The sequence below is a fragment of the Crinia signifera genome, chromosome 9, assembly GCF_055691185.1.
Source record: "Crinia signifera chromosome 9, ASM5569118v1, whole genome shotgun sequence".
Taxonomy (NCBI): Eukaryota; Metazoa; Chordata; class Amphibia; order Anura; family Myobatrachidae; genus Crinia; species Crinia signifera.
This window is the reverse complement of record NC_139225.1, coordinates 23,507,292-23,522,052: the sequence shown is the minus strand read 5'-3', so window position 1 is coordinate 23,522,052 and position 14,761 is coordinate 23,507,292. Positions and strand designations below refer to the sequence as shown.

At 40.7% G+C, this 14,761-nt stretch overlaps 2 protein-coding genes and 1 long non-coding RNA gene across 5 annotated transcripts in view; 1 reads left to right on the top strand and 2 right to left on the bottom strand.

Moving 5' to 3' along the window:
• LOC146035234 (uncharacterized) overlaps window positions 1-14,761 on the bottom strand; it is a 422,801-nt gene that overhangs the window by 75,380 nt on the left and 332,660 nt on the right. The window lies entirely within an intron of this gene.
• On the bottom strand, window positions 5,830-13,470 carry LOC146035233 (uncharacterized). The gene is made up of 5 exons (XR_014460605.1): window positions 11,065-13,470; window positions 10,879-10,966; window positions 10,631-10,697; window positions 7,589-9,700; window positions 5,830-6,585 (listed from the first exon to the last, which is right to left on the bottom strand). It is a non-coding gene; the product is annotated as an uncharacterized LOC146035233 (long non-coding RNA).
• On the top strand, window positions 7,130-10,574 carry LOC146035232 (uncharacterized). The gene is made up of 4 exons (XM_083158557.1): window positions 7,130-7,300; window positions 7,517-7,777; window positions 8,213-8,861; window positions 9,618-10,574. Coding segments are annotated over exons 1-4 (1,026 nt in total). The 5' UTR covers window positions 7,130-7,185; the 3' UTR covers window positions 9,619-10,574.

The window sequence follows — 14,761 nt, the reverse complement described above, 5'->3', positions numbered from 1 at the left end:
TGAGCCAAACTTCATATTTTCCACATGGAATAGGCCAAAATACACAATATGCCACACAGTATGAATCACAAATTCACATTTTACCACACAAAGTGAGCCAAAAATTCACATTTTACCACACAGAATGAGCCAAAAATTCATATTTTACCACATGGAATGGGCCAAAATATGCTATATGCCACACAGAGCCACAAATTAAAAATTTTCCACACAGAATGAGCCAAAAATTCACATTTTACCACACGGAATGAGCCACAAATTCATATTTTGCTACATGAAATGAGCCAAAATAAACAATATGCCACACAGTATGAGCCACAAATTCACATTTTACCACACAGAATGAGCCAAAATTCATATTTTACCACACTGAATGAGCCAAAATACACAATATGCAACACAGTATGAGCCAAAAATTAGTATTATGCCACACGAAATGTGCCGAAAATTCATGTTTTGCCACATAGAATGAGCCATAAATGCACATTTTACCACACAGAATGAGCCAAAAATTCATATTTTACCACATGGAATGGGCCAAAATACACAATATGCCACACAGTTAGAGCCACAAATTCACATTTTACCACACAGAATGAGCCAAACTTCATATTTTCCACATGGAATAGGCCAAAATACACAATATGCCACACAGTATGAATCACAAATTCACATTTTACCACACGAAGTGAGCCAAAAATTGACATTTTACCACACAGAATAAGCCAAAAATTCATATTTTACCACATGGAATGGGCCAAAATACACAATATGCCACACAATATGAGCCACAAATTCACATTTTACCACACAGAATGAGCCAAAAATACACATTTTACCACACTGAATGAGCCAAAAATTCCCATTTTACCACACTGAATGAGCCAAAAATTCACATTTTACCACACTGAATGAGCCAAAATTCATATTTTGCCACATGAAATGGGCCAAAAGACACAATATGCCACACAATATAAACCACAAATTCACACTTTAACACTCGGAATGAGCCAAAAATTCACATTTTACCACATGGAATAGGTCAAAATACACAATATGCCACACAGTATGAGCCACAAATTCACATTTTAACACACAGAATGAGCCAAAATTCATATTTGGCACATGGAATGAGCCAAAATACACAATATGCCACACAGTATGAGCCAAAAATTCACATTTTACCACACTGAATGAGCCAAAATTCAGACTTTACCACATGGAATGAGCCAAAAATACACAATAAGCTATGCAGAATAAGCCAAAAATTCACATTTTACCACACGGAATGAGAAAAAAAATCGCATTTTGCCACATGTGGAGCCCCATATAATCCGGTGGCGGTCACCAGTTATTACACCAAGGAGATGTCCCTGAACCTGTGCCAACAAGCATTCAAATGCATTTGGACACTCAGCACCTGGAGCGCTTCCCCTCATCAGAGGGAGGTAGCGGGCTCAGAAAAAGGAACTGTGTTGTTACAAAGATCCAGAGGAGACCCATATACTTTTAAACTGGGTCTGGTAATTATACCTATATTGCCTCATTTTCAAAGAGACATTCAGAATCAGAATCTAAGCCATATAAGCCTCATTAGAGACATTGGGGGAAATTTACCAATATGAAAAACCTAGTATTTTCCCTATGGTTGCATATGACTGTTTAAGTCATATGCAAACTCGTGTTCCGGAGGATCAGTTACAAAGCAATCAGATACGACTGCTTTGTAACCCTCCGATGGTGTAACAATTCATTTAGCGGCCGTATATACGACTGCTAATACGAATTATTTCGAGCAGTCTGCACGGATCAGTCAGATCCGTGCAGGCTGCAAGGTGTAAAAAAAAAATGGAAAAATAAATAAATAAATAAACAAAACGGCGTGGGGTCCCCCCCACAGCTGTAACCAGCACCAGGCTGAAGGAGCCGGGGCCGGTAATTAAAAATCATGGAACCCGACAAATAGGGGCTCCCCGATTTTTAACAACCAGCCCCAGGCTCCAGGTCCGGGGCTGGTTCCCAAAATACGGGGGACAAAATGACTAGGGGTCCCCCGTATTTCAAGAACCAGTCCCAGGCACAACCAGCCAGCAGGGTAATGCCACAGCCGGGGGGAGACTTTTTATGCAAGTCCCCCCGGCCAAAGCATTCATCCCTGTGACCGGTCAGCCTGGCCAGGGGCCCTGGGGGAGTGGGGACCCCCCCCAATGAAGGGGTCCCCCCCCTCCAGGACTTACCTGACCAGGCTGAAGCCTGGTACTGTCCCCGATGCCCCTGGGCGGTGGGCATCGGGCTGATAAATGGTGTAAAAATAAGGATAAACTATTGTTTTTTTACTGTGGCACTACAAGTGCCAGCAAGCCTCCCCAGCAAGCTGGGACTTGGAGAACCACAAGTACCAGCCTGCTGGGCATTAATGGGCCCGCTGGCACTTGTAGTTCCACAGTTAAAAAAATAGTGCACAAAACACACTGACACACTTTTAAAATAAAACTTTATTACATACAAAGCCCACACATACTAATACTTACCTATCTTCTTTCCGTAGGTATCCCTGGTCCTGTGTCGGCGTCTTCTGGTCCTGTGTCGTCTTCTTCCTCCATGTCGACCGTCGCTGTCGCCGTCCGGATCCGACGAAATCCATTTGGGAAGCTGTGGAAGGAAACCATACTCACCTGTCCCAGGGCGACGTAGTCCAGGTAAGTGTCTTGGCAAAAAAACAAAAACGAACACCCCGAAACCAGCCGGACACGGAGACGCACGGTACTGTGTGTACATCGTGCGGCTCCGCCTCCCGAATGCCGCTATTGGCCGCCTTGCGGCCTAGCGGCTCCTGATTGGCCGCTAGGCCGCAAGGCGGCCAATAGCGGCATTCGGGAGGCGGAGCCGCACGATGTAAACAAACACCGTGCGTCTCCGTGTCCGGTCTGGATTCGGGTGTTCGTTTTGTTTTTTTGCCAAGACACTTACCTGGACTACGTCGCGCTGGGACAGGTGAGTATGGTTTCCTTCCACAGCTTCCCAAATGGATTTCGTCGGATCCGGACGGCGACAGCGACGGTCGACATGGAGGAAGAAGACGACACAGGACCAGAAGACGCCGACACAGGACCAGGGATACCTACGGAAAGAAGATAGGTAAGTATTAGTATGTGTGGGCTTTGTATGTAATAAAGGTTTATTTTAAAAGTGTGTCAGTGTGTTTTGTGCACTATTTTTTTAACTGTGGAACTACAAATGCCAGCGGGCCCTTTAATGCCCAGCAGGCTGGGACTTGTGGTTCTCCAAGTTCCAGCTTGCTGGGGAGGCTTGCTGGCACTTGTAGTGCCACAGTAAAAAACAATAGTTTATCCTTATTTTTACACCATTTATCAGCCCGATGCCCACCGCCCAGGGGCATCGGGGACAGTACCAGGCTTCAGCCTGGTCAGGTAAGTCCTGGAGGGGGGGGGACCCCTTCATTGGGGGGGTCCTCACTCCCCCAGGGCCCCTGGCCAGGCTGACCGGTCACAGGGATGAATGCTTTGGCCGGGGGGACTTGCATAAAAAGTCTCCCCCCGGCTGTGGCATTACCCTGCTGGCTGGTTGTGCCTGGGACTGGTTCTTGAAATACGGGGGACCCCTAGTCATTTTGTCCCCCGTATTTTGGGAACCAGCCCCAGACCTGGAGCCTGAGGCTGGTTGTTAAAAACCGGGGAGCCCCTATTTGTCGGGTTCCCTGATTTTTAATTACCGGCCCGGCTCCTTCAGCCTGGTGCTGGTTACAGCTGTGGGGGGGAACCCACGCCGTTTTTTTTATTTTTTTTTTTTTTTCTATTTTTTTTTCACTGAAGCCTGCACGGATCTGACTGATCCGTGCAGGCTAAAACGCAAATAGAACAGGAAAATGGTGTTCTATTTTCCTGTCGCATTTGCGTGGGTGTTTCACACCACTTAGCAGCCGTATTGTCAGTACGGCTGCTTAGTAAATCAGGAATCACCATTCTTTTGAATGGTGATTTCTGTCGTATCCTATCGATGGTGTAGGACATTCGTATTTGTAAATACAAATACGAATGTTCCATCTTTAGGACTACGAATTGTTGTATTTTTGGGATTGTAAGTCCCGAAAATACAAATTCGTAAAAAAAAGGTGTATTTCTGCCTACGAATACACCTTTTTTCTACGAATCCATTTTGGTAAATTTTCCCCATAATGATTGCCTCAAATTTTATTTTATGTGATATGCTGTATGTTTTGTTTGTCTATTTTATGCATTGTTATGATTATAAAATTGCTCATTTTTAAAATAAAATATGCAAATATAGCGCACTAAGGGGGATATTCAATCTGTGTCGATTTTATTTTCCTCGGCGAGTATTTGACTTTTTCGTTTTGCTCGCCAGATTATATTATGTCGCCGAAGCGAGATCTCGGGTATTCAATGTGCCAATCAAGCGAGACCACTCCCGTCGAGGTTGTTACAATGTTGCGAGGTGTGGGCGTCACTTTTTCCCGTTTCCCGCCTCGACATCTTCTATATAAGTCCCTGTGCTGCTCGCCACGTGTGAGCGAGCGAGTTTGAGGAGGAAGTGTATGCTGTCCGTGGGTGCAGGCCAAATATTGCTTTCCTTTGGCTGCGGAAGAAGCGTTAGGTAAGTGTAAATTAATCTGTAGCATGTATGTGGGTGGTGCAGATGTTTGAATGTGTATTGTGTCATTGTGTTTGTAATGTGTTTGTTAACAACACCACATTGCCATTCTTCATAACTATATAACTTATTGTTGTGCTTGACTAGTCTAATTGTTGTTGCCTATGTTATGGTGTGTAGGGTGTGCGGAATATTTGCACTGATAAACTATGGTGCTGGTCATGGTCTGCAGCCATGGGGCACACTGTGCGCGTGCAGAGCATTGCAACTGTTCATGGCAGCTTTGATGGATGGTGAGGGGTTGTGTTGGGGCTTGCTGGCTGTGCACTCTCAATGCAGGGTTTTTTCAAAGGTTTCCTTCTCAGCTGTGGGTGTATTGCGCTGCAGGGGCCAGTCCATGCTCTGCAGAGTATTGCTCCTTGGCCATGCACTATATTTATATGCATTTGTATAGTCAGGGATGTATTACAAGTATTATGTCCAAAAGGGCTGATCAGGCTCATTATCTGCAGATCCCCTCCAGCACACAATGTCTCAATTGTCACAGCTTTATATATTAATCCCTGTAAAATGTAAATCGATGTAAGCAAAATTTGTCAGTCACACAACCAAACAGAATTCTCACATTTGTGTAAAGGGTGATTTATCCCATAGTTATTCTATCTTGTAATATCCATATGTGCTTACATTGCTCAATTGTTTACACTGGGATTATGGTGTTTTTTGGTTTATCATGGGATTATTGGTTTTTGTGGCCACATATGTCTAGCCTTTCCTTTTTCATATATGTTTCCAGTGTGAGGATTGTGATTGTGGTTTTGTTTTGGTGGGATGATCATGTGTTTTGCACTGTTATGTCTAGCTGGCCCTGTTATCTATGGCTTTATAGGGGTCTAAGTAATTAAGTGGCATGATCCGGGTTGTATTCATGATATGTGTAGCTGCCTCTTGTTTTCTATGCTTTTCTAGTAGGGTGATCAGCTTTTTATTGCTGTTATGTCTACCCGGACCATCGCCAGCACCACTCTAGAAAAACATATAAAACAGGGGCAGCAACACATATCACCAATGAAACCCTCATTAACCCATGCATTCTTTCATTAATGATATGTCCTTTGTGTTATAACCCATTGCTCATGGTACCACAGTGTATTTTGTGGAGTTATAAATAGTTAAATTCTTTGTAGGCCAGCCCTTTTTAACAAATGTTTACTAATAAGTACACACATCTAAAGGTGTGAATAGGACCTGCAGCCAACCATCCCCAACACCCCTTTCTCTGATGATCCTTTTTGTACATCCCGTATAGTGTTTATGATGTCTATTGCCCATTTACGGGTAGTTAGTGGACCAGTGCTAATTTGTGCTTGAATTGTTTGTTTTACATACAGATATGTCAAAGTCCACTCTGAGAAAACATCAGGAAGATTCTAATTCCTCCATGAGTGATGGTTTGCCAGACATTGATATGGGAATGCGGCAAGAAATATTGGAGGATTGTGGGCAAATGGTAAGCATATTTTTTTTTAAGTGGTATTTCTGGGTCAGGGAGTAACTTATTTCAAGTCTAGTACAAACCTTGCATTTGAACATTGTACACCAGGCTTTTCTGTAACTTATTAAATTAAGTGACCTTTTTTTTTGTTTATTTTTGGTGCTATGTGCCATTTTTGAAGGAATCAATCAATATTGTGACCCAATCTGATGATGATGAGCCCTCAGAGTCTGATGTATTTGTGGGGACAAGCCATGGTACAAATCGAGACAATGCTAAAAAGGTGATTTGTGACATATTTATTTAGCATTTTGGACAAAATACAATTCACAATGCAACATGGCAACGATATCTTTTCAAATTCATTGTAGACTCTAAAAAGATGTAAGAAACCCGCTACACCATCCAGTGATGAATCCCTAGATTCCGATGATGATTGGCTTCAAAGCGCAGAATATCTGCAATGGAAAAAGCATTTATATGAAAAAAAGAAAAAAGAAAAGGTATATTTGTGGCAAGCACATTCATGAACCTATCCTAATCAAACACATATGGGACGGCATTGTCAAGGTATTTATTGTAATGTGTCCGTTTTTTAGATTCGGAGACAGAAAGCCAAATCTTCTGCTACCAGTCATTCTCAACAGAGGCAAATATGTGTAGATGATGCAAATAGTGAAAAATCGAATGAAGAGGATCATGATTCAGACGATACATGCAAAAAAGAAAAGGGAGTGCGTTATAGTGAGTCTGAAAACATGGCATTAGTAGAAGAAGTTGAGAGACACTATGACGTTCTTTATGGGCCGAGATCCACAATGACAGCTGCACGGGCTAAACGAAAAATCTGGGAAGATATTGCCTTTAGAGTGACAGCAATAGCTGGGAATCGCCGAACACCCCGAACGTGCATGAAGCGTTACAGTGATTGTCGGCGTCAGACAAAAAAAAAAATGGCCCACTACAAAATGTTGGCTATGAAAACCGGCGGAGGGCCAGAGATCAAATTCAAATGGAAACTTTGGGAAGAGATCGTAAAAAGGAGAATAAATCCAATTATGGTGGAGGGAGTCAAGGGTGTTTTGGATTCCAGAAGTCTTTGTAAGGGCCGAATTTCCGAATCTGACCTAGTAGCAGAACTTAAACATCATACTAAAAAAAGGGCCGCAAAGGGTAACTTATAATAATTTATAACATGATATATTGTTGCACGTATCATGTGCATTTTCCACCATTTCTTAAATGTGCCAACTCCACAACACAATAATGTATTGTTAGCCAGTTCCATGTAACCTGGGACATTTTCAGTGTAATGTTTTGGGGTCCTATATGTATAACCATTCTTGTATGAAAGTATGACATATCCTTGTTATTTGTTCCACTTTATAGAGCTGGCTTTGAAAAAAAGTTCTAGCAACAAACTGCAACCAAAGGAAACTGTTGAAATCGAAGAAGACATACCACCTGCCAGTCCTGCTGAAGGTTTTTCTGGAATTCCAAGTGTATTTAACGAAAGTACAATGACGGAACATACTTTTTACGGATTTGAAAGCAGCATCTGTGACTCCACATTGGCCAAATCAAAAGTATCCTCCACTTCTGTGTCAAAAACAACAAACACATGTGAAACCAAACAATCTTCCGTGCAAGGTGACATTTGTTCCTAGTTTGTACTAATATTTATATTGTGTAGTAAGTAATGTCTATAGTAACAAGTTTTTGTTTTATAGGAATTTCAAACAAGAACAAATCTAATACTGTCATATACAATCTGGAACATGGTCGCAAACATAATTGTAGAGCTAAGAAAAATAACTCTAATCTGTTAACAAGTAGTCCTTTAGGTAATACTTGATGACGTTAATAAGTAAGCACAAAATATTGTCACAAATATCGTAGTCTAATTAAATGCACATGTTGGGTAGGTGTTTTCGTTCACAACCTTGGTGCCCTTTCAACTATAAGTTGTTCTTTATTGGTAATCTCTAACCTTTTACTTATACTTACTTTCCAACTGTCATATTGACAATGCATAATAATGATTATTGCCCTAATTCCTCCTATTATTTTCATTAACTGCACTAGGTCAAGAAGATCAAGTTGATCTAACTATAACGGATTCTACTGTGAAGAGCTCATGCGATTTAGAGGATTTGAGCAAAGTTGTGGCAAAAGTTCAAAGTGGTCAAGACGAATTTAGAGAAATGCTCAGCGAAAGATTAATGTCAATGGATGACACTTTGAAAGTATTAGGGCAAACACTGGGAAACTTTGTCCAGCTAACAGATTTGGAAACACATTTCAAAACAATTAGTAAGGAACACATGCTAACAACACAAATCCACAATAATATTTATGTGGAAATAACCAATTTAAGTCACAATTGTGGCGCCATACATGCAGCACTTGAAATGCTATTACCCATTCAACAAGAGGCAGCCAACGCACAAAAGCAACTTGCAGAATCCTTAAAACACATCTATAATCCAAACACCACTGATACCGATGCAAATGTGTCACCCATCCGAACGTCTGAAAATCTGTTATTTCCTGCTACACTACGCAGACCATTCACTCCACCAATGAGAAGGTATACAGTTGCAGAAAGACATGAAGGGCCGAAAAGAAGCGTCCCAACTTATGCAGCAAATCAATCACATACAGGTCTTCAAACAATGGAAGTGAAATTGGAGAATGCAGCCCAGGATCGAGATGAAGATCAAGTTCTTGATTAGTAAGTTATCTTGACACATATTTAATTTCCATGATTGCTCTACATTCTACATTGGCAAAGGTGGATAAATTACCTACAATATATGTCTTGGGCTTAACAGAGTTCAGCATAGTGATAATGGACATACTGTATGAAGCTCAAACATTTCCCCCCCAGAAAATGTATGTACGTAAAAAATGTGTTTCAAACACATCTATGCATTCCATTACTCATTATATCATGTCTTATTTAACTGCCCAGCAATGAAAGGGCAATAGCATTAGAAACAGCAGGAAACATCCCATATAATACACCTTATCTAACCATTACATATGAAATTGTGAAAAATCTAACAATTTTGGAAAGATGGCCACATGTGCTAACAGCAACTACATTGTCGCCTTAAACCACAACTCTACAAGTCCAAAAGTAAAAAAATAAAGTGTTACTTACCAAAATACATGTATAGACAAACTTAGGAGTATGTTCAAATAGATATATATATCTCTATATATATATATATATATATAGATACAGGATTTCAAATTAATTCACATAAGCCAAAAGATAAAAATCCAATTTCAATTTGCAAACCCATTCAAAACAGGAACTGACAATAGAAGGTCACTTTTGTTCCACATTGTAATTGGTTATGTTATCTAGGGGTTGTTTGCCCTTATTGCAGTAATATTGTTGTGGCATAACTTCAGCTTGTATGGTCCATTGAATTATGTACTATTTAATTCATGACATTTCATTCTTTGCAATTTCAACCAGGCAGAAATCATCTGGCAACAATGGAGATGTAATACTTCCTTCGACATTTTTTTCATTTTTGACGTTTCTGAAAGTTCCCACTTCTAGTCGATGGAAAAGAGAAAGCGGTTTAGTTCATCATTAAGAAACATGTTTAGCAAACTCAAACACATTGTCAAAGTTGTAAGGAATCAATGTTGTGTCATGAGGTTTGCAAATGACACTTACAAATAAGTTAGTATAGCAATTTGCACGTTATGTGCATGCATTATGAATAAGCCTGTATGGCTTTGAAGATTCAGATTACTTTATTCTTAATAGATGTGATTTAAACATCCACTGTCAACACAATTGCATCCAATGCAATTGAGGCATTGGACTCATTTTGACAACAGCCAACAATGGTAAAATGTATTATGCTAACAAACACCATGACATGGGACTACTATAGCAATACAAATGTTGATTACTAGAAAGTAGTGCAGAGCGTAACAAAACACCAAGGCTGATTAGTTAACAACTTCATTGCTGAGAAACTGTGGGAGGCCACAGCTTCGTGGCCTTGACATGTTGTGACCTCTGACGGGCCATACGCTCCGCACTGCTTTACATTGATCTGCAAATGTCATTGTAGTTTTTGCCCTAGAGAACTACCTTTGTAACAGAAGTAAATGCTATTTTCAAGAGTTCCTGTCAACAATACCAATGTTCACTATAGAATGTCAGCCTCAATCACATTACATGCAATTGGGTGTACAGGAGATTTGCCAATGCTGGTTCAGGGCAAATTTTTTAGTTATAACTGAGATTGTATGAGCAAATACGGAGTAATATGTTTATGCTGATATACTTTGACAATTGTCTTGCTAACAATATCTTGGCATATCTTTCTAAACAATGTCATTGCACTAATAAACAATATTACTTTAACATTTTTCATTTTGTCCAAAAAATAAAAAGACATGTGTTCAAATGATACTAAAATTGGCAACATTGTGTCTATTATATTAGTACTTCATACTAGTTCAACTTACCTGTATTTTCAGTACCGCAGGTCCTATGAAACAAAGTTCTTGCCAGTTGATGTTGTGTTATAGTTCACTTTGTGTCCCAAAGAAGGAGTCCAGAGTGTGTGCAAAAAACAAAACAAAACCTTTACATTACACTGATTACACCCTTACCAAAAAATAGCCATTACAGTTCCATATATATTTGTGGTGACAACATAATGTTGGTAAAAACTACACCAGGGGCCACAAATTGGATAGCCTACCATACTTACCACACAACATTGGAGTAGGGGAAGTGTCCTTAATCACAAAATTAACAGGATTGGACACATCATAAATACACACATAGAGAAGACCAACCTGAAAAACACAACAAACAACAACAATACACGTTATTATGTAAAAATAGCCATATTCACACATAAATATGTTCTCCACACTGACAGAGAAACACTTACCCTGTGCTTAGGCCGGATATTGGTTTTGGCATGAACTTGCCATGTAATCAATTACAGGATCAACTTAATAAAATATTATGGTAAACGTCAGAACTTCATAACTCATATACAACTCCTTTTGCATTAATTTCATGCAAAAGAGAAGGGAATCCAAATAGACTCTGTAAATACATGCAAAATATAACTATCAATATTACGTATTTGTAGCAATACCAAGATATGTTTGTGGTGCAAAAGTTACTTACAAGAGAAAAAGGTCCGGATGACATGACTTCTACTTTCAACTCGTTCATCCATGCCCACAGGTAATGTAGAGAAAATGTCCCCATGCAGATTAATATCTGCATCTATATTGACCGGAAAATGGTTTGCCACACAAATATTATGCAATATACAGCAAGCATTAAATATGCTGCAAACCTTTTCCGGTGAATATAAAAGCGCCCCGCCGGAGATATCTAAACATCTAAAGCGGCTTTTAAGTGCACCAAAGGTTCGCTCAATTACACGCCTTGATGCTATATGGGCCGCCTGGTATTTCTTCTCTGCAACACTTATGGGATTAGGCAAGGGGGTCAGCAACCAGGACTTATTTGGGTATCCCGCATCACCTTTAAAGGGACAAATTACAAGTCTCAAAATGTTTAATTGCTTTTTGGACTTTATCCTAGCAATATGGATATGGAAACACACTTACCTAACAGCCAGCCATCTGTAAAATTGCCACTTTCAAAATCCTGGAATATAGATGACTGACTCAGGATGAAGGAGTCGTGGGTCGACCCAGGAAAACCCACTACAAAATCCATTATTTTCATGTCACTATCACAAACCACCTGCACATTCAAGGAATGGAAGTGTTTTCGGTTACGAAAACATTCTTCCGATTCCCTGGGTGGCGTGATGTGTATATGTGTGCAGTCAATCGCTCCCAGAACATTGGGGAACTGCCATTTTTGGAAAAAGCCAAATTTGATCTCTCGCCATTCACTGTCTGTAGCAGGAAAATGGATGTACTGGGTCGTTAATTTACGGAAGCATTTAAGGACCTGTGTTATACTCCTTGACAGAGTGGCCTGTGAAAAACCGCAGGTCTGAGACAAAGTGGGCTGGAATGTACCCGAAGCCAAAAAATGCAATGTACCCAGCAATTTCTGTAGGCCAGAAATTGCATGGTTTGACCGTACCCGAGGCTCCAGGTCTGCTTCCATCTGCTGATACAGTGAATAGATTGCCCGAGAGGATAAGCGATAGTTTGCTATCACTTCAGCCTCTGAGAGAGAGTCCAGTTCACGCCTAATTCTATATTGGCGTGGACGTGGAATTGACACCCGCACAGACTCACCCAATGCAGCCAATCTCTGAGTATTAGATGTTGCAGAGGAATCCTGGTTTCCATGTCCCCTAACCCTTGGCTGCAAAAGCCTCACCAGCAAAGTGAGTATTACATCAGAGAAGGGCTCCATTCTTGTAGTCTATGTTGAAAAAATAAGGTATGTGACAAAACCGCAAATTGACCTACAGGAAAACGATTCCAAAACAGCAGACTGCTTATGCTGTGTGCTCCCTACAGTCTCAGAACAGAGGAGTGAGAGCTGTGAGGTAAGCATGATGGATTGTGGGTTAAATAAGCAGGTGCAGGTGCAAAGTATCCAAGCATGCTGGGAACTTAATCAACACCATGTAGATGGATCCACATAGCATTCATAAGGATCATTCACAGGAGAATAACATCATAAAGCATCAAAACACAGGAAAAGACATATAACAGTTATCACTAGATTGTAATATACTGTGCAGTTTCAGTTAGGGCATATAGACATTACAATGACATTTCAGTAATTCCAATGCACTCTGCATTATTTGCATCAAACAGTCCTTCTTCATAGAAATGGAAGGTCAGCTTTCACTACATTGCAAACATTCCAAACAAGATTGTCAGTAATCAGGCAGCAAGAATAAAGGTAGGACCCCTTCCTACAATGATTTCACACACTCTTAACAAGTAGTTAACAAAATAGATAACAATAGTAGTCTATTACATATAGCTATATATCACTAATGTGTTATAGGGAGCAAAATTAATGCATAATATTACAATCACGCCACACAAGCCTGGCGAGACTTCCAAGACGAGAAGTGTTGAAAATTTCGTCGACAAAACCAAACACAGCAAAGATTGCATAGGTTACGAGAAAAGTCGAGGAAAATGTGTGGACAAAATGCTCGATAATGCGAGCTTTTGTGCCCTCGACAGTCGAACAGATCGAAAAAAAAAAAAAAACGGGACAGTAAAAAAAACGAGATAAAAACCAGATTGAATTATCGAGGACGAGAAACCTAACGTTGCGTGGCGAGAAAACATAGAAACTCGCGATTTCACAGAACTCGACAGACATTGAATACCCCCCTAAGAAGTGTTGCAGAATTATTATAGTTGGAGTACAGCTGCGCTTTCTAGGTGTCAATTATTAAATGTCACCAACCTTTTACCTCCTATACAGCATGGGCCCTATACAACCTCTACAGTATGTGCCCTATACATCCTATACAGCATGTGCCCTGTACAACCTATAGAGCATGTGCCCTATACATCCTATATGTGCCCTATACAGCATGTGCCCTATACATCCTATACGGCATGCACCCTATAAATCCTATAAAGTATGATCCCTATGCAACCTATACAGAATGTGCCCTATACATACTATACAGCATGTAACCCTATACAATCTATAAAGTATGTGCCCTGTACATCCTATACAGTATGTGCCCTATACATCCTATAGAGCATGGGCCCTGTACAAAACTACAAAAAAAAAATGTACCGACCAAGTTTAACAGATATCAACCGCAAGAATACAGAGAAGCCAGGACCTACAGGCCGGGTAGGGCCTATAAAAGGGGAACCTGGATGTCAAGGGCAAATTTTCGTGCCCAAAGGGGCAGAGAAGGTTAATTTCCCTTAAAAAAAGAACAGCAATGACGCCGACCCACGAAGGGTAGGGGCCAGGCTGCTGCAATTTTATCAAGTCTGGCAAGGATCCACCACGGACAGGTGGGTCTTAGAGATTCTAAACTTAACAGTAAAGCCTTCCTTTCCTCTTTGTCCCTGGGAATAGGAGACTCTATTACCAGATTCCCTGGACGTCTTCTGAAGTCTATCTTGTATCCCGACTGAATAATGTGTGCCATATACATCCTATACAGCATGTGCCCTGTACAACCTATTCAGCAAGGGCCCTATACATCCTATACAGCATGTGCCCTATACATCATATTCAGCATGGCCGTATACCTCCTATAAAGCATGTGCCCTATAAATCCTATACAGCATGTGCCCTTTACATCCTATACAGCATGTGCCATATACATCCTATACAGATTGTGTGCCCTATACATCCTATTCAGCATGGGCCCTATACATCCTATACAGCATGGGCCCTATACATCCTATACAGCAGGGTTGCCCGGACTTTTGTAACCCGGGATCTACTTTTTGTACACTTACTTACAGGTGATCTACCGGCATCTCCCCCGGTGCAAAATATTCCCCTCCCAGTGCAATATGCCCCTTACACATTATGGCACACGGAATAAGACAAAATTCACATTATGCCACACAGTATAAGCCAAAATTTGCATTATGACACACGGAATGTGCCGAAAATTCATATTTTACCACACAGAATGAGCC

What these genes read in the sequence shown, in the direction of transcription:
- LOC146035232 (XM_083158557.1), top strand. Translation starts at nt 7,186, where the DNA reads ATGGTGGAGGGAGTCAAGGGTGTTTTGGATTCCAGAAGTCTTTGTAAG. An exon ending in TAAAAAAAGGGCCGCAAAGG is followed by an intron (nt 7,301 to 7,516) that starts GTAACTTATAAT and finishes TCCACTTTATAG; the next exon opens with AGCTGGCTTTGAAAAAAAGT. An exon ending in CAAACAATCTTCCGTGCAAG is followed by an intron (nt 7,778 to 8,212) that starts GTGACATTTGTT and finishes TAACTGCACTAG; the next exon opens with GTCAAGAAGATCAAGTTGAT.